The 20,259-nt window shown below is 44.9% G+C and overlaps 1 protein-coding gene across 7 annotated transcripts in view; it reads right to left on the bottom strand.

Moving 5' to 3' along the window:
- Fndc3b (fibronectin type III domain containing 3B) overlaps window positions 1–20,259 on the bottom strand; it is a 293,906-nt gene that overhangs the window by 223,152 nt on the left and 50,495 nt on the right. For 4 of the 7 annotated variants that reach the window (XM_029475079.2, XM_029475085.2, XM_021157455.3 and 1 more), the window contains exon 2: window positions 2,354–2,492. In XM_029475079.2, coding sequence (XP_029330939.1) covers window positions 2,354–2,464 — 111 coding nt within the window. In that variant the 5' untranslated portion in view covers window positions 2,465–2,492. Of the gene's footprint in view, window positions 1–2,353; window positions 2,493–3,137; window positions 3,404–20,259 lie in introns of those variants that run through there. The other 3 variants (XM_029475081.2, XM_029475084.2, XM_029475082.2) reach the window with 3 other exon arrangements.

Genomic DNA, 20,259 nt, shown 5'->3' with positions numbered 1-20,259 from the left:
CATGAGTTCTGGAGATGGAACTGAGGCTTCTCCGAGGCCCCTGTGATATTTTCTAAGTGTACCCTTCATTTGGAAAAAGCTTGGTATCTATTTATAAAATACATAAATTAGTAAAATTTCCACTTTTAGCTTTTTAGAACTCTCCCCAATGGACCAAATTTATTAAGGCAGATTCTACTTATTGAATAGTCAAAGGCACAGGGCAGGGGGATGCCATGCGGTCTTCTGGGAACACCCCGTCATCTTCTCGCTCTTGAGTTAAGTCTCTGTGGGAAGGAGTTCACTTTTGAAGGGAAGACTGGAAAATTCTAAAACTGAGGGCTCTTTATGCGCTAGCTAATAAGCTACAAAAGGCTGCTCTGGGAGAACTGAATCATACAAATGAGGACGAAATCAACAAAACAGAAAAAACAGGACACAGCAACGCGAAAAGGTGGCTTTGGGAAGCCTGGCTACGTGAGCCAACAGGGGTCTGGAGCTACTTTCCAAGCTAATTACATTTGAAAACCTTGGATTTTAAATGTCTTTTAATTAGTAAAAATGAAGGAGACAGAGCAATGTATCTTGAAACTGCTCACAGTAAAATTAGCAGAGCTTTCCACAAACACCTAGAACACTAGAGAACGGCCAGGGATGGAGCAAAAGGCCAGACTGGCCAGGCAAGGGTGGCAGGCTATGAGACAGGCTCTGCTCCAAGGGTGACAAACAGGGTGGCTTTGAGTAAGCAATGAAACACTATATTTTGGGAAGACAGCTCCAGCTTCTGTATAGAGAATCGGACAAAAAAGCAGAAGCAGATGCAGTGAAAACAACCGCCAGGCACTACCGAGGCGTGCTCACCAGCAAGGCTGCCACCGGCAATGCACCAGCAAGGCACGGACACTGGTGAGGCATGCACACCCAGCGAGGCGTGCACACCTGGGAGGCATGGGCACCAGCTAGGTATGGCCACAGGGCCCAGGCAGTTGCAGAAGTGAAACAGACGTGGCAAGGTATGAACAAAGCAGGCACTGCAGATGGATGATCCACAGGATAGAAAGAAATTCAAACTGTGGACAGTGAGAAGACCACTGTAGAGACTGCACAGCTGAAGATGGGGAGGGCAGCGGGAAGGGGGGCTTGCATGGATGGGTGCAGTATGGCTGTTTAACCTTGTATAAAACGGAAGATACTACACAGTATGATAGAGTCTGATCCAGACCGAGAGAGACATTCCAATTGGGGTGGGAAGGAATGAGCCTTACCCTAACAACCAATGCTTATCAACTACCTGTTAGGTGTACGTGTTTTGTTTTGTTTATTAAGATTCATTTTATTTTTATTTGATGTGAGCAGGTATGTGCATATGTACTCGAGTGCAGTACCCATGAAGGCCAGAATAAGATGGCAGCTTCCCCAAAGCTGGAGGTACAGGTAGCTCACCCACTATGGGTGTTAGGGATCTAATAGTGAACAACAGTGCAGGCCGCAAATGCTCTGACTGGCTGAGGCCCTCTCTCTGGTCCCAGTTAGATTTATTTTGTTCTTAAGAGAGTCACAATCTAGTACAGAAGAAACTAATAAATGACTGAGTAGCAATGTCATACCCATCAGCAGGCATCCAAAGTACGTGTTAGGTACGTGACAAAGACTGTCAGCGACAGGCCATGCTGTGGGGGAGGCACAGACTCCTGTCAGACTGATGACCATTGGGCTTACTGGAATTATTGATATATTCTGGATAACTATTTTTCAACTTTACCATTCAAAAAAACAAGTACGTTTGTGCTTAAGCAATGTACAAAGGAAAAATATTTATGCAATTACTTATAATCACTTTTTTGAAAACGTAGCGTTACTAGGAATAATTCAGTCCCAAGGATGTAAACACAGTTGTCCTTACAGGTTGGTTTGTCCCTCAATGCAGCACAGCTGACCCTCTGAATAGCTGCTGTGTGCCATGATCTTAAGCTGGGAGTGACACAGGAGTGGCATCTGAAAGTGCCGTCACATGGAACCCCAGGAGTTCCGCCAGCGGAGAAGAGCTGTCTCACCTTGGCTTGTGCATCTTCTAATCAAGGTCACACAGATTTGCCAAGCACACTAAAGGAATGAACAGCCTCACAATGAGTCATTGTTTTAAAGCTTAATTCTTGGTTTTTGTTTTGTTTTGTTTTAATAGAATACTAGCTGAATGAGGAAAGAGTTTTGGAGCTCAAAATTTTTTTCAGATATTTTAAAAAATAATACAGAAATTGTACAACAACAAAAAAACTTTTCTAGAACAGCAAAGTTCAAAAAGCAAAGGCCAATGAATCCCCAGATAAGGCAAATATTCCTCTGCTTCCCACACGGTCCCTCAAGGCTCACCGACCTGCTGAGCTGCTTCTCCGTTTACCAAGTGGGGCATCATGGCCACCTCCCCATTGAGCAGAGGTGGCAGTTCCAGGGGGATCTGGTCGGTCATCATCATGGTGACGTACATTCATGGAGAATTGCCCTCAACCTGCTACCTGCAAGAGAAACACCCACGGTTACAAAAACAACAGCAAATGACCTGTAATAAAACCTACCTAAAGCATGCAAACAAGTGTTTCTCTCTGCTGAAGCCCATATGACCCGCATCAGAGAGAACTGTTGCTAAGTATTGCATTGGTCCCCAGGGGAGAGCAGGAAGGGTCAAGGAAATGAAATTAGCACAACTCTCAGACCAAAACCGGGAAGTTTTTAACAAAAGCATTTTATTAAAAACTTTAAAACATGAATAATAGTCACAACCCCAACAAAATGTGATTGCATCTTCTAAAATAATTATTTATGCGCATGTCACATGTGTGCAGGTCCTACGGAGGCCAAAAGAGTCTCAGATCCAGTAAAGCTGTTACAGGCAGCTGGGAGCCTCCCAACAGGGGTGCCTAGAAACTGCACCCCTGCAAGAGCAACAAGTGCTTTTAAGCACTGAGCCATCTCTCCAGCAACCCTGAGATCATGTTTTGAGAGGGCAAAAATAACTAACAGAAACTTAGACATATCCCAGAAGAAACCCTTGCCATTAACAAAAGGCTCTCCCTCTCATTAAGAGCCAAAGATCATTTAGAAGCATTTAATACAACACAGAGACTAAAACATATACTGCAGTTTCTGACTTAGCCATTAACCTGATCATCACTCTGCTGGTTTGAATAGGAATGGATCATTTTTGTATTCTTGGCCCACAGGGAGTGGCACTATTAGGAGGTGTGGCCTTGTTGGAAGTAGCACTATTAGGTTGTATGGAGGAAGTCACTGTGGTGGTGGGCTTGGAGGTCTCATATGCTCAAGCTAGGCCTACGATGGCAGTATCTTCCTGCTGTCTGCAGATCAAGATGTAGAACTCTTAGCCGTCCCCAGCATCATGGCTGCATGCTGTCATTCTTCCTGCATGACAGTAATAGACAAAATCTCTGAACCTGTAAGCCAGCCTCAATTAAACGCTTTCATTAGTAAGAGCTGCTGTGGTCATCATGTCTCTTCACAGCAATAGAAACCCTAGGAAAGACACAAGTAATAGAAACCCCATCTAAGACAGTCACCCACGTTATAAATGTTTCTCCCGGATCATTCTTTGGGTCGAACACATAGGCCCCTTCTCGCTCAGGCACTCTTTGGGCCTTTCTGTATCTGTGACACACCCAAGCCACTTGGGATCAAAAGCAGATTCCCTGTTTCCACAGAATAAATGAAATTCATACTTACATACAAATTAGCACAAAGCTTCCCCCCCCCTCCCATAACTGTACCGTCCTCTGTTATCAGTGACAGCACAACAGGAAGAGAATATAGTACATTCCTAGGGAACGGTAGCCTGCACTATAAAAAGTATTCACACATTTGTCCACTGTGAATCCAAACGCTGCCAGCATGGGAAAGGGGTGCATGTGTCACACATGCCTAACTGTAAATGACTTCAGAAGCATTTAAAGGCCAGAGTTTATCATTCATAAAAATTCGCTCAAACTGTCATATTCAAAGCTATTTGACTAATGAATATTTTACTGTTACTGTTCCAGTCAGTCCAAATGCAACAGCAAATTCTCTAGTGGCTGCCTTGAATTTGTACCGGACAGGTATGATAGAAACAAATTATTTCTTCTCATCCCTGAACACCTCCTTTCTGAATATTACACATGCTTCCCCCTTCATTCTACCCACAAGAAGCTCCCTCCATAGAAGCACCTAATGATGATACTTGTGAGCCACCCAATAGGCAATGTTCTCATTGGTAAATAGGTAAAAAGTTACACTATCCATCCCAGCGCCATGTGGACTAACTAATTATCCGAGAACCAAACAAGGAAGCACGATTGCCCAACTGGGGGACAAAACACAAGAGCAGTTTAAACAGCGCCATTCTCTCTTATGGACCATATGTTATGGGATGTGTCCTCAGCTCCTACGCAAATGAAAATACAGCCCCAAGACCGGTGGTCTGGACTCCGACACTAAAACCAAGATAAGACCACAGACGCTCTTACAACTTAACTGTGACTCTAACCACGTGCGGAGGAAGGAACACTTCTGTACATGCCCACATTATTTCTAATACATTTAACTTTACAAGTTTTACAAGGGCAAGCTGCTACTTTCTCTCAAATGGACCTGTTGAATCAGTGTGCATTTCAGCTAATAGTTCTTAGGAAGTATATTTGGGCTGGTGGCTCAGCTCAGTCAATAAAGTGCTTGCTGCAGAAGCTTAGGAACCCAGGGTGCTGTGCACTTGTGATCCCAGTGTTGGGACGTGCAGACAGGACGATCCTCAGGGCTCGCTCACCAGCCAACCCATCTAGCCTAATCACTGAGCTCAGGCAAATCTATGGCCTCTCTCAAAAACAAAAAACAAACAAGGTGGCAATATCTGAGGACCAACAGCAAGGTTCATTAATGCCTCATCTGCATGAACTCCCATGCACAAACACACACATAGGCGTACATACTCCATACACACACACACATATATGTGTATGTGTGTATATATATATATATATATATATATATATACACACACACACACACAGGCACACACATACATACATATATATATATACATATACATATATATATATACATATATACAGACACACACATGCACACATATACACATATATATACAGACACACACATATATACAAGCATACACACACACACACATGCACTTCGAATGCAAGCTGGCTTACAGTGTTGTAGATCTAGGGTCTTGCTTGGTCTTGCTCTTTTCCAAGCTTCCCTTACTCTTCCCATACAGGAGCTTCAGACAATTGCTAGAGAACGGGATGGAGATGGGGCACTCTGCCTTCTCTCTCTTCCCTTCCTTAGTTATGAGCACCACTAACTGGGACAGGACAATCCCTAGACCATCTCCTAGACCACATGGAAACCTGAACTTCCTCTTCTGTCACCCAGTAAGGCAGAATAAGTTGCGTTCGGTCCTGCCATTCCCAGCATTATGTGAGAGTATAGAAAGGAAGGACACAGGTTTTCCAGGCTAGGAAAAGGGTGCTGGGGGAATGGTTCCTTAATCAGATCTGCTGACAGTTAAAGCTATTTATGCTGTATATGGTCCAACGAGCATTGTATATGCTTGAGTTGAGCCTCAAATTCAATTCAAAGTACTATCTTGCTACCAGGTATCATTATTTTTTTATATAGGTTCTGGGGGTAATATGAGAAGAGGCTAGATAGTGAGTCTCAGCTAGATACAAAACTTCAAGTATTCCAGGTCCCCAAGGAGCAAGAATAAGCCAACATCAACAAGTCTAACACTGACAATTCCAGTTTAAAGATCTTCCTGGTTTTCTTGATGCTGAATACTAATAGGGCCAGCTGTCAAGAAGAAATAGCCTACCCAACCCCGTTAAGCAGCATCCTCACACGAGTGCCAGACCTGAGCTGAGTTAGATGCCAAGCTCAAAGAGTGAGATAAGCTGCCGAGCATAGAACAAACTCCTGACCTCCTCATGTGTCACGACACACATATACAGTTCATGGACTCACACACAGACATATGAGAGAAAGACCTCGTATATAACATACAAGATTTTAGAAAAGTCAGACAACCTTCAACAGAGTATACGGTAACAGATGGAGGTTGAAGGACCATCTAGGCAGCAAACATTTAAAATAGCCACTTGTGTGTTCTGTGAGCACACACAGGGCACTTATCATCTGGTCAGAGTGTCAGGGACATGCAGAAACATCAGTCACCTCCAGACACTCACTCACTCACTCACTCACTCACTGAGCTACCTATCAAGCTGCCCCTAAGACCACTCCAGAATGGAAATAGCCTGGCACCATAGACCACAGAGAGAACAGGAGAGAGGCAAGTTGGGGGCTGTAAAACAATAAAAACGTGTATAAGAAGAGAATGTGGGGCTATGCAGTGGTGTCTTTTGGTGGAAGGCTTGCTATCCAGATGGATTCATTTGTCATGATTTGAGGCGGGATTTACAGATTTTCTTTATGACACAGCAAGCAGACCATACAGATTTTACAAGGATGGATTGTTTAGCACAGTAAGCTCAGTCATAAGAAGGTGATGTGCCCGGGAGCTTCCGCAGCACTCTGGTCTTAGGTACCCGAGACTACCCTCTGCTTTCAGGTGTGTGTGCCTGTTTGTTTTATATAGATGGGGTCTGCTTAGGAGGCTCAAGTGGGCCTCAAACTGTGAGTTACAAACAATCTGTCACCACACTTAGCTCCTTTCAAATACTATACTCAGTCTCTCTCTGTGCCCTACATCCCTGACCTACTCTCCTTTACAGACACACACACACACACACACACACAATCACTGATCACTTTTTAATCTCAGAATGATACTATAAATTTGGTGTCTGGAATGGTCTCTGGGTGAGGCCATAGAAACTCCCCTATACGCCTTAAAACATCTTCTTTGACCATTGTTTCATTACCAGCTTCAAGAGCAGCTAAGAGGCCAGTGTGTACTCTCTGGGTAAAGAACTGATGTACACTGGGCTGGAGAGTGTCAGGAGCAGTCACACTAAGTCATTTCCTTAGCCTTCTGCCCCAGAGGTGTGGAAATGAGCTAGGCAAATCTACTTTAGGATTCAGTATTTGAGTCAAAGAAGCAGCCAGCACACAGGACCCACCCACAGGAGACCCACTGTCCTTGAGACCATTAACCTCTGCATGCGCACACAGCTCCCCAAAGTTCCCTCTTCTATTTTACTCTCTACCTAGACGTCCAGCTCTGAGAAATGGAAACAGGCACAGGCCCTCACAACCTCTCCCCTTAACCACACATCAAAACACTAAAGCCACAAGTGCTCTGTGCCCAACCTTCTGTTCTGAATGAAAGGGACAGCCGCCACGTGAGCCCTTGTGGTTCATAGCCATTCTCCTAGGAGAGCAAGTCCCTGGTGCACTGCTGGCCAGGCTATGCCAGTGGGAGTTAGCTCCTGAGCTGCTAGGCAAGAGTGGGGAAAGGGCATTTTAGAGACGAAAGGAGCGGATCCTCATGGCTATAATGAACTCCTTTGAGGAAAGATAGTTTGCAATCATCTCAAACAGGTATGCCAGTCTCTCCATCTCTCTAGGCATTTGGTTTGGTACTTTTTCTTCTTTCTTTGCTTGCCTTCCTCTAAGTCTAAAAAGGTATTTGGGCACTAGCCTATTCTCTGAAACATAAAAAAGCCAAATTCATGAAAAAGCTGACTTGCAGGGAAGAACTGCTGATCTCTCCAGAGGCTAGAGAAGTAACTATCTACTAGGAAGAGCGTCCTTCGCAAAAGCCAAGACCCTAATCGCTGCTGGGAGTGCTTATGTCTGTGAACCTGGCCTTCAAATTAGTAACAAAATGTCCTGATCCTCACTCAGTGGGCCAATGACCCAAATTTCCTTACATTAATTCAAGATGTGAGTTGGCAGTTCTGTACACGAATCAGTTTCAGATGACAAGAGAAAGAGCAACAGGAGAGCACCACCCGGAGCAAAGCAAGGCCAGCAGAACTCAGGAGCAGGGCCAAGGCACATTAAGGGGGATGAACAGCTAGACAATCACAGCCAAGCAAAGGCTCAGGCCCCCTCACTCAGCTCCCCAACCCCCCGAGGGAGCAATGTGCTGACATCTAGGCTAGGGAGTAAGGGGACAACTAAGAATTCCCATGTCTGATGTTCATGCATGTGTGTATACATGCCAAATATATAGGTCCACATGTCCTGAGTGCATGTATGCATGTGTAGGTGTATATGGGGCTATTGCTTGAGTCACAGTTTCTTACTAGACTTTTGGCTTGCAAGCTGTAGCTAGTCTCTCTAGCCAGTGCATCCCAGGCAGTTATCCTTCCTCTGCCTCCGCACCCCATAAATGCACTTTCTAAACCCAGGGAACCCAGGGGACTCAAAGGAACTTGCAAGTAACCTCAGAGTTGGCGCTCCAAAGCCAATAATGTTAAGTTCCAGTCCGCAGATTCCATAGAGCCGGTACCTTTTCCACTAAAAACAGAGTAACTAGGCGTTATCAGACAAGCTCAATACCATGGAAATACATGCTTGTTCTGTAGTCTAAAGAAGAGATTGCTATGGGCTCACTAGAAAATTCACAGCTTGATTCAGATTTTATGAAAGATTCCTTCACTACTGAAAATACCAGTTGAAGCCAAGTGACATCATCATACATGCCTGTAATCCCAGCTGCTTAGGAGACCAAGGCAGGTGAACAGTCCACACAGGGGTTCAGCATTTCAAAAACAAACAAGCAAAACAGATTCTGATGGTGAAACTAGCACAGGGCAACTCTCTGAAAACTATGAATGTTAGTTATACCAGAAAAATGTTGTAGCTACCTAACACTTAAGGCTTTTTCTAAGGGTTCAGGGAATTGGAAGAAGTATACATAGAGTCAAGTGACACTTGGAAACTGTGAAATCATCAGATGCTGGGGATAAGGGTTGTGCTGCTGGGGTGGGGGAGGGCTGTGCTGTTGGGGTGGGGGAGGGCTGTGCTGCTGGGGTGGGGGAGGGCTGTGCTGCTGGTGTGGGAGAGGGCTGTGCTGCTGGGGTTGGGGAGGGCTGTGCTGTTGGAGTTGGGAGGGCTGTGCTGCTGGGGTGGGGGAGGGCTGTGCTGTTGGGGTGGGGGAGGGCTGTGCTGTTGAAGCTTGGAAGGGTTGTGGTAGAGAAGTTAGGGAGGCTATTAAGAAATTACTAGGGGGCTGGAGAGATGGCTCAGCAGTTAAGAGTACTGACTGCTCTTCCAAAGGTCCTGAGTTCAAATCCCAGCAGCCACATGGTGGCTCACAACCACCAGTAATGAGATCTGACACCCTCTTCTGGTGTGTCTGAAGACAACTACAGTGTACTGACATATAATAATAAATAAATCTTTTTAAAAAAAAAGAAATTACTCTACTGGGTATTTTCTTGAGAAGACTGAGTTTTTACAAGGGATTGCAAGACTGGCTTCTAAATCACTTCTAAGAGAAAAGCAAAACCTAATAAAACTTAAGTTATGACAGGCATTTGTGCAGCTGATTTATGTGTTTACATTGTATTTGTAGTAAAACTGAAAACAGAAATCAAAATCTGACATAGAATTCTATGGCAGCGAGTAAAGAAAAGGATGCACAGGAGAGCCTCCCCCTTGAGGCGGTCACTACTTCCACTGCTGTCAGTCACAAGGATTGACAGCTTCCTAAGAGCACACTTCCTTCCTTCTCTTTATGAGCAAGCCTCAGAAAGAAGAGGGCCTGCAAACCAGCAAGACAGCGGCTGTAAGCAGTCCCCCATAGATGCTCTGTCAAACACCATCTGACACTCCATTTCCGTCTTCCCTTCTCTACCTCATCCTGGTTTTCTGTTTGTTTCGTTTTTGGTTATTGGTTTTTTGAGACAGGGTTTCTCTGTGTAGCTCTAGCTGTCCTGGAATGCACTCTGTAGACCAAGCTGGCTTCAAAGTTACAGAGATGTGCCTGCTTCTGCCTCCTGGGTGCTGAGATTAAAGGCATGAGCCACCACCAGGCTCAAATACTGGTTTTGAAAAGTAATTTCCTTTGACTCCTGATTCCGAACCTAGAAACTCTGAAGCTGCCAACACTGCATCCAGCCTTTGCAGCAAAGCTAACCTGGGTTTGTTTGTTTGTTTGTTTATTGGATTTAGTTTTATATATGAGTGTTTTGCTTGAATGTATGTTTGTGTACCACATGTATGCCTAGTGCTTGAGGAGGTCAGAAGACATCAGGTGCCCTGCAACTGGGTTTTGGATGGTTATGAACCAACATGTGGTTGCTAGGAATCAAAATGGGATCTTCTGCAAGCACAGGTGCTCTTAATCTCTGAGCCATCTCTCCAGTCCCCTAACCAGGGCTTTTAATAAAACAACTATGGAAATAGCAACAGAATTCATAGAGGGAAGGTACTAAAACAACACGGAAACACATCAAAATCTCCATTTAAAATCCTAAGATCTGTTCATCCACGCATGCATACACACACACACACACACACACACACACAGCTGTCTTGCCCACTTCCTGCATCCTTTCCCAGGAGTGCTGCACTGTACCATCACAGTGGCCACCGTGAGCCTGATGCAGGGTCACAAACATTAGACACAAAAGCCCAGGGGTGGTTAGGCAAATTTCCTTACACTAAATCGTTCCTGCACACTTTCTATGAACATGAGGAAGGGTGCCTGGCACAGGTAAATCCTCCCCTTAGCTGTTTTAGAAACCAAGTTAAATAGTTAGAGGGAAAAGATATGAAGAAACAGAGAAAGAAGAGTGATCGTTAACTGAGTTTTTGCCATGCTCCTCTGTGAAACAGCTCAAAGGGCTAGCTTAGGAGGGAGGGGGAGGGGGAGGGGGAGGGGAGGGGGAGGGGGAGGGGGAGGGGGAGGGGGAGGGGGAGGTAGAAAGGAGGAGGGAGAATGGAGGGGGAAGGGACCAGATGGGGAGGCTGTCACAACACTCACTACTAGAAAATGAAAGTTTTAATCTGGAGTTTATCAGTAATTGACTCCAAAATTGAGCAATTAATTCTGTCTTTTTATAAAGTAGCAGAATTAGAGATGAGCCCTCACACTCCTTTCTGTTCTTAAGAGATTATGTTTTTAGCACCAATTCCCTGCCCTGCTTACTCACTACAGATTAAACTAAAGCTAGAATCAAACCGGAGCCTGTGAAGCCTTAACTGTCTTACTGGTTTGGGAGTGGCTTCGGCCTCCTTATTAAAGGGAGGAAGAACTTCAGTCGAAGGATGAGAACCAAAACACACGTTGTGCTGGCGGCTGCTGTGTTTTTATGCCAATGAAATCTAATTTTACAGCTGAGTTCTACCCCGTGCAGGAAAGACACTTGCCATGGCTTGCCACCCGAATGAAGGAAAGGGAGGTGATAATTGCTCATGCAGAAAACCCTCTTGAGACATGAGCAGTACCGAGAGGTATGTGCCCAGCTGGTTGGTTGAGGCACGAATAGTCTGGAATTTGCCTTCTTGTCTGATATGTATTCATTAGCGAAGTCAAATCACAGCCGTCTGGAAAAAAATCTTAAGCTTAAAAATATTCTGGCTTTTTGCAACCAATTAGAAGCATGGAAGCTTTGACAGAAATCCTGTGAAATAGAGTTCTTTCCATTAAAAATAAAACTATAGCAGAACAAAATGAATGGCAAGCCCCCGAGAACTCCCATCCTGCTCTCGAGAGAAAGGGAAGGGAACTAACTCGCTGGCTGTGCAGGCCTGTCATCGACACTCCACAGATCCATAGGTGTGGGCTGGGGACAGAACCTGGACACCTGACGGGCCAGGACAGTGGTCACAGACGCTTTTCTCCTTGTAACTTGGCTTTGAATATACTTTTAAGTGGCTTTCACAGTACAGTCATGGCAGAACACCCAGAGTTACTTAGGGAAAATACTATTTTCAGGAGGGAAAAAGTCCAAATATAAGTTCCTATGAATATACAGAGGCTTCTTTCAGAGCACGCCCCACACACCAAACTTTAGAGACAAGAAAGGAAAAATTACATCACTGTATAGACACAATCTCTAGATCCCAAATCCATATCTCAGTTCTGCAAATATTAACCGAGAGAGGAAAGGGGCTTATCTACGGAAAAAGTTTACCAAGGGTTGGTTTGTTTAGTTCATTGTTTTTGAATAGTATTTAAGTAAGGCTGCTGACAGAACCAGACACTTTTACTGGGAACACTTAGATTCCAGGTCCCTTCATACCACAGTACCTCTGACACCCCGCCTGGACATCCCAAGGATGGCAGCCTAGCATCACAAGAAAACATTCCAGAACCATGAGCCCTGCTCACTGGAAGCCGAGCCAGCTTAGCAGCATACTTTTGCTAAGGATGACTGTAACTGCAAACATGTAGTTTCTATAAGTGAGATGTGGAATTTCATGTATATTTCCTTCTACTCTTTCCCAAGGGACAATATAAGGAAAGTCGGAACCAGTCTGGGCCACGGTGAACGCCTTCTATGGTGGTCGAATAGGAGTCAGAAACCCTGTGATCCCTTCCAGGCCCAGCGCACGCCTCAGGCAGCCTGCAGGCACAGCACGACCGGCACCCTGGAAGCACTTAGGCTGCATTTCAGGTGTCTGAATACTTCAGCACAGGCTCCCTGACTCTCAATCTCTCTGCCCACAGAATAAGTAATTGGTTCTTCAGCACATGACTTCTAGATCATTTCATACAACCAACCTGCATTTTTATATCTCTACTTAGAGATCTAGTGTGAATGAAGCTCACATGTAAACTATCTCAACACCTGCCTGGGTACTAACAACTAGGTATAGCACCCTTTAGCGGGGGACAGAGGGGGTCTTGTGAGCATAATCAACGCGCTGCTTTCTGGAAGGGTCTGCAGGAGTTCTGAGCATCATTCACACTAATTCTATCAGGCCTCACGACATTCCTGTGAATGGTCGGCACAACTCCCATGACATCTAAGTCTCTGCCCAAGAGAAGTAGGAAGTGCAGATGCCGGCAGTGAGCCAGGGCTCCTAGTGAGCTCTCAGAGATCAGGGACTCTCAGCACAGAACAAACCTGGATGAGTGGACAGACACAAAATGGCCAGGAGGGTCTGATGGCTATATGAAATGACCACAAAGACCAAACCCAGAAGAGGTAAATTCTACAGGGACCCTAAGAGTGCCACACCTCGTCTCCCAGGCGTACCCAATGCCTTCTACAATGGCAATAAGCTTTCGGCTTCAGTGAAACCTTAGCAAGGCAGAGATCTCGGAACATTTTAAGATAGATACCTTGAGGGGAGTTAACTTACTCCATCATCCAATCTCTTAGCCCAGATGGCAAAGACGTAGAACACAGCATGGAGCAAAAACTCCATGGTAAAAGTGAATGGTCAGCACCTGCTTTTACTTCAAGTCAATCCCTGCAACCAACATGGGGGAAGGAGAGGGCCAAACCTAACCTCTGGAACATATTCATACTCATACACACACAATCACACACACTGTAACATACATACACACACTCATACACATACAATCACACACACTATAACACACACTCATACACACACAATCACACATTCTGTAACATACACACACACACACAAGAAAGTGTAACAAGGCATTAAAAAAGCTTAAGAGCAGAAAAAAAGGGCAGAAATAAAATATAAAGGGCTAAAGTGGCCCCCTGGTGACAGGAGGTGTGTCATCATTAAACACAGAAGCAAAATGACGACAGGAGAGGGCAGCTAGGCGGTCACAGACAGACTGCTGGGGAGTTTCTCAGAGTGAGCTTTGCTGCAGCACTTTTTGAGACGGCCATTTTTAAGGCTTTTTATCTAATACCTAGAAAAACCTTGAACACTTCTTTCTGAAAGAAACAAAGTAACGTAGTAGCCATATTCCAAAAGTACTTGGTCAAAAAGGCACTCAAATGCCGGCGAACCTGGCCAAAGACAATCAGACCCCGCCTAACAAATACTGCTGTGTGCCAGGCCCTGCTGCGGGAGTCTAAAATAAAGGCAGGAGGGTAAACGGCATTACGGTGAAACACTATATGGGATTAGCTAGGCACAAATCCACACTAGACACTTCTGGCAAAACTCTGCACATGTCTGCAGACCTCCACTCTGTCTAAGGCCTTTCATCTATAAGCCCCATTGTCTAAATTTGGCTTCCCAGCTGTGGCTTCTTTCCTATCTTTGAAATCTGACTAGTGTTGAAAAGGCGAATATCTTCAGAGCCTTCCCCAGCCTTAATCTTCGTTTTAAAATAATATTTATTATTTGTAATCATGTGGAGGTGTGTATATGTGGAGGTGTGTGTATATATGTGCAGGTGTGTATATATGTGGAGGTGTGTGTATATATGTGCAGGTGTGTATATATGTGCAGGTGTGTGTATATATGTGCAGGTGTGTATATATGTGAAGGTGTGTGTATATATGTGCAGGTGTGTATATATGTGGAGGTGTGTGTATATATATGCAGGTGTGTATATATGTGCAGGTGTGTGTATATATATGCAGGTGTGTATATATGTGCAGGTGTGTGTATATATGTGCAGGTGTGTGTATATATGTGCAGGTGTGCATATATGTGAAGGTGTGTGTATATATGTGCAGGTGTGTATATATGTGGAGGTGTGTGTATATATGTGCAGGTGTGTATATATGTGGAGGTGTGTGTATATATGTGCAGGTGTGTGTATATATGTGCAGGTATGTGCACATGAGTGCCCATGGATTTTGGATCTTCTGGAATAGGAGGTTGTAAGCCACTCTCCACCTGTGCTGGGACTTGAACTTGGGTCCTCTTCAAGAGCACTGCGTACTCTTGACCACTGAGTCATCTCTCCAGTACCACAGAAAATATTTTTCAGTGGGGCCCAACTTCAGTCCCGCCTGGTAAATGTATCGCTCATCCATCATGACTAAAGCTTCTTTTTGCAACAGATAGAAGCTACTACAGAGATCCACACCTCATCAAAACGGAGTGTCTATGGAGCGCTCGAGTGTCTGTGGAGCGCTCAGACACAGTTGGCCCATGAGCAATGCAAACTCTGCCTCCCTATGCCCCTATAAGCAGACTCACACTCTCCACTAAAAGCAAAGATCAACATCACCAGTGTCCAGACAACCAAGCCTGTGTGCTCGTGCCTAGGTGAGAATGCTTCCTGCTCCACCCACTGCACCCTTGCCAGATGCTCACTTAAGCCCGTCTGAAATGTTGCAACAATTTCATTAAGTATTCTCTAGGCATATATATATATATATATATATATATATATATATATATATACACACACACACACATACATATACATATATTCAAATAACAAAAGAAAAAGTTGTTTTCCTGAGGCTGAAGGAGAACTCTTCAGACAAGAACCTCAAGTCTCAAGCTCAGAGAGAATGATGAAGAAGACATTGAAACACTTCCTAAAGCAGGGAACGAGCAAAACACACCACAGCAAACAGACTCGCATTCAGCAGATGCACTGTGGACCAGAGACTTCCCTTTCATTTTTAAAAATAGATTTAACAGGCATATTAATTTTCCACTGGCCACTATAAATAAGTGGAACTCCAAAATCTCTGTCTTTGCAAGGGGCTTCTCGCCAGGCACTGTTGCCTGACCCGCAGTGGAGTGCATATCTACATTACCCAGAGGCCACCGTGTGAGCTGTGGGAACCTTGTTCACAGATCTCCCATTCAAAGGACCTCCACAATAGGAGGTCCACAAAGGAAGCAGGCCTCGACACAGAGCACCTCTGCAGTTCCACAGAACTTTCCAAGGTCGCCAGAATGGTGAGCCACTCCAAATGCCATGTTCAAAGGCCCTGGCTGCCTACACGGTTAAGCCAACAAAGCTAGTGTTGTTCACTGCAGTTCTCTGGAATCCCTCCCAAGGTGAAAGCAAAGCTGTCAAAGGTCCCATTCCCTTTTTCTAGATAAATCTCTCAAGGCATCATTTTGCTTAATAAATAAAATGCACACACACACACACACACACACACACACACACACACACACACGAAGACCGAGGCTTGATCCCCAGAACGGCCCCTCATCAGTGAGTAAGCCACTGAGACAGAGAGAGTGACTGGCCTCTGAGGAGCAACATTCAAGGCCATCTCTGGCTTGCACACACATGGGCACACAAACATAGATTTTTTTCAATGAAATTTAATTTAGAAAATTAAAGCCCCAAGCCATGAAATTATTTTCCCAAGGGCTGACTGGCCTTGACTGGCTGGCTTGGGTGCAGGCCTACCCATCGCATCCCGCTTGCCCACTGCAGCCCACTTTGCATATAGTCAGTACCAGAGCTCAAACTCCGGTTCACATGTTTGCATGCCATCTCCCCAGCCCAGAAATCCTACCTCTCTCTTTGCCTTCAGGAAGCCACTGTACAACAGGAGGAAGGCAAACCAGGCATGTCCCGAGGAGGTGCGCGGAGTGTACCGCTCAGGAAATGCGCGGTCAGATTACATACATTATTTAAACACCACACGGAACTAGAACCAAACTGCTCCCAAGCTTACCTACTGGCTCATGCGGCAGTAAAGGAGTTATGGGTTTCCTTTTCTACTTATATGTTTAAAATAACCTATAATGAGCATCTATAATTTATATAATGATAAAAATTAACTTTTAAAAACCCATATAACTCAGTTACTTTCTACCATGTGAGTGCTGGAATTTTAGTAACGAAATACTTAGAAGCTACCATAGAACTAAAAAAGCTTGACAGAACTCAGCTAGGTTTATCCAAATCTCACAGAACTAATTGCCACCATTCATCTCTGACTGTGGGACAGACAATGGCAGAACATCTGTGGTTAAGTAAGAGTTTGGTAACATTCACAAAGGCAGCCCTTGGGTCATCTTGCTGAGTAAGCCCTCGATTAGGCATGCTCACCCGGACCAACCCAAACAGCTCGGGTGGGGCCTGTTCCCTAGGGTTACTTTTTTTAGATAACCTGCTCCATAAAAGCCTCCTCTTTTTGCCAAAATAAATCAGACTTTCTGGGTGGAGTGCACCCTGCCAATCAAGTGAGAACCAGCTAGGATAAGCCTAAGAATAGAATCTGTTACATACTTTAGCTGAGGCAACTCTGTTCGCCTAGAACTGGCACAAAAGAGCTGAAAAGCTCTGGGGGGAGAGACACCCAGGGTGGGGTCAGACATGTTCCCCAGAGTAGGCCTAGACTTCCAATGCTGAAGTCACTACCCACTCCTATCTCTGCAGACTCACCCCACTCCACCAGCCCTCTCAAAACCTCGTGAAAATATTCATCCCACACTTTAGTCCATGTTCCCATATACTGTAACATTGCATAGAGAGGTTAAGTCTTAAAACATAGGAAGTTATGAAGTGAGTGATAACTGCTCGCAATCATACACTCTGAAGCAGCATGACTGAAAGGTGTGAGAGCATGTCAATCTTGGTGATTGTATGCGTGTGTGTGTGTTCCGTGCACATTCGTGTGTGGACACACTGCCCGCGCATGCACACAAGCATGTGGAGGCAAAAGCAAGGAGTCTGCGCCTTCCTCCATTGCTCTCTCCCTTGCCACCCAGATAAAGGGCTCTCACTGAACGTGTACCTTACCTTTCTGACTACACTGGCTGGCAAGCAAGGGCTCTGGATTGGCTCGTCTCCAGTCCCCAGTCCTGAGGTTACAGGCACACCCTGTATCCACACCCGTCTTCTTACATGGCTGCTGGGGACTTGAACTAAGGGTCTTATGGTTGCCAAGTAAGTGTTCTTACCCACTGAGATACCGCTCAACTCCTATCTCTTGTCTTGGATGGCTATGTTAACTCTGAAGGCTAAGCCTGGAGATGGAGCTCAGCTGGTGCAGTGTTTGCCCAGCAGGAACAAAGCCCTGGGGATGCCCTTTGCACAGTATAAACCAGACGAGGTGGTGCATGCCTGCAGTCCTAGCACTCAGGAACAGAAGTATGATCAACGCAAGCTCACCCTTGGCTACATACTGAGTTTGAGACCTACAAGAGATCCTGTCATTCATAAATAAATAAATAATAACCTAAGGAAGGACTGGTTCCTAATCTTGGCAGAAAGATGGGAGAAGAAACTAGGAAAAAGAGATGATGACTGGTTAGCACTTGAAAGTATGTTTGTTTTCTTTGGAAATGATATTCCACTGGAATGACATACCAGGCAGATGCATGCAGCTCTTAAACAGAATTATGAATGAACTCTGTGAATTAATTAGAATACAATTATGCATCTATGTCTGCCATGTATGCAAGTTTTCTAGAAAGCCAAAAAAGTTCATTCGAAACCTCCCTAGAGCAACATAAGGACATGTCTTCCTTACTGCTGTTCACACCTCCTTCACATCTAGCACATACCAGCAATCAATGCAAGGATACTTGGCCCCAAACACTTAACCTTGGGCAATGAAGTATAACCCTGCCAGTAAAATTATTAATAGAGAACCAGGTTGGCAAAATATATGGCATGACTCCAAATACCTTATGGGTATAAAAGCAAACGGCCAAGCATGACCTGGAAGCTGGGAGGTACTTCATCGATGCAAGCAAACACCATGGCAACTCGAAAGGATGTAGAAAGGAATCTGCAATCATGGCACAGCCATTCAGAGATGGATGGGTTGGCAGAAACAAGCCCAGACGGTCATCCTACTTGTGTGAAAAGGAGTGATTAATTATCATATGTTAATTATCATATGTTCTCCTGGACTGATACAGGATGCTAAGGAGGTGGCTACCTACTATGATCCCATCAGATCAGAGGCAGTAGTACAGGGCCACAGGGTCACGGTTGCCTGAACACAAGGAAATCCTGTCAAGAATGCTAGGGTGTTAGAAGAGAGAAAAAATAGGGAGGGGGTAGGGGACAAAGGAAAGTAGAGAAAGGTGAGGTGATGTGGTCACACTAAGTAGGTGAACTGAAGCTTTTGCCTTTTCTAATGCTGTCCTTTTTCCTCCTGGCAACACCAGGGAGCCCAGGGCCTCAACATGCTAGAGGAGCCCTCTCCCACTGAGCCAGACTCTCAGGCCTCTTTTTACTTTAAATTTCAAAACAGGGTCTCACTCAGTTGCCCTGGCTAAGGTTGGACTCACATAGCCAAGACAGGCCTTGAATTTGTGAACCTCTTGCCTCAATGTCCTGAGTAGCTGGACACACAGCCCAGCTTTACGAGGTCCAGCTTTATATTACAAAAAAAAAAAAAGTTGGGGATAGGCTCCGTAATTAAGAGCACTTATTGTTGCAAAGGCTCTGGGTTCGATTCCCAGCAACTGCATCATCCCCTCAGACACCAGGCACGAATGTGGTGCACAGACATACACGCAGGCAAAGCACTGATATGCATAAAATAATAAAATAAAATTTTAAAAGTTTTAAATTTCACTTTGTTAGGAAGGGGAAAGAAGACACAGTTCCTTGAAGGGAGCAATCTGAAAAACAAACTGTTCATCACGCACCTTTGTGGTTTGCCACACATGCAAACCCAATCAGTACCTCAACTTTACATAGCACAGGAACAAACCTGGACAGCTCATCACTGGACTAACTGTTGCAGGCAATAGAGACACAATGGCAATAGTTGTTTCCCTGTTATTTTTTTGTAATCTGAGAGGGCACACATGTGTCCTGGTGTGTACGTGTAGGTCAGGTATCTGTCCTCACCTTGTTCAAGACAAGCTCTCTTGTTCCCAGTTTGCATACGCAGTCTTACTGGCTGGCTTCAGGAGAGCCTCTATCTCTACCTCCCATGTCAGCACCTAACACTGGGTTACGGCTGCATGCAAGCACATCTAGCCTTACATGGGTTCTAGGGATTCAAACTCAGGACCTTGTGCTTTCTCTACAAGCACCTTACCCACAAAACCATGTCCCACCAAGCATGTTTGTAACATGTCTCACCAACGCTTATCTAGCCACAAAACAGGGATGAAAAGATTAAAATCTATATTCCTGCCCATGACACTGGTCATGCACTGAGCTTCAAGACTAGACACTGCTCTGAGAGTGCTTGAGTCGGAGGCAAAGGAGAAGGCCCGGCACACGTGGACATGGTGGCGCTTTAATAAGCGGGCCATGAAGGTCTAGCACACAGGATGCTGTAATACCCTTGTACAAGGCCGGTGAAGGTAGTTCATTTAGCTTTTTATCTTTTCTTCAGTGAATTGACCTGAGCTTAGTGCAAAGTGTTACTTTACAACCTTTTAAAATATTTTTAAGTTTCAACTCTTTGGTCCCAGCAGCTTACAACACAAGCCTATTAGCAGCTATAGAAA

The sequence above is a fragment of the Mus caroli genome, unplaced genomic scaffold (genome assembly GCF_978045245.1).
Source record: "Mus caroli unplaced genomic scaffold, Mus_caroli_1 scaffold_3, whole genome shotgun sequence".
NCBI classification, from domain to species: domain Eukaryota; kingdom Metazoa; phylum Chordata; class Mammalia; order Rodentia; family Muridae; genus Mus; species Mus caroli.
The sequence above is the reverse complement of the archived record's forward strand: the minus strand, read 5'-3'. Positions and strand labels throughout refer to the sequence as shown.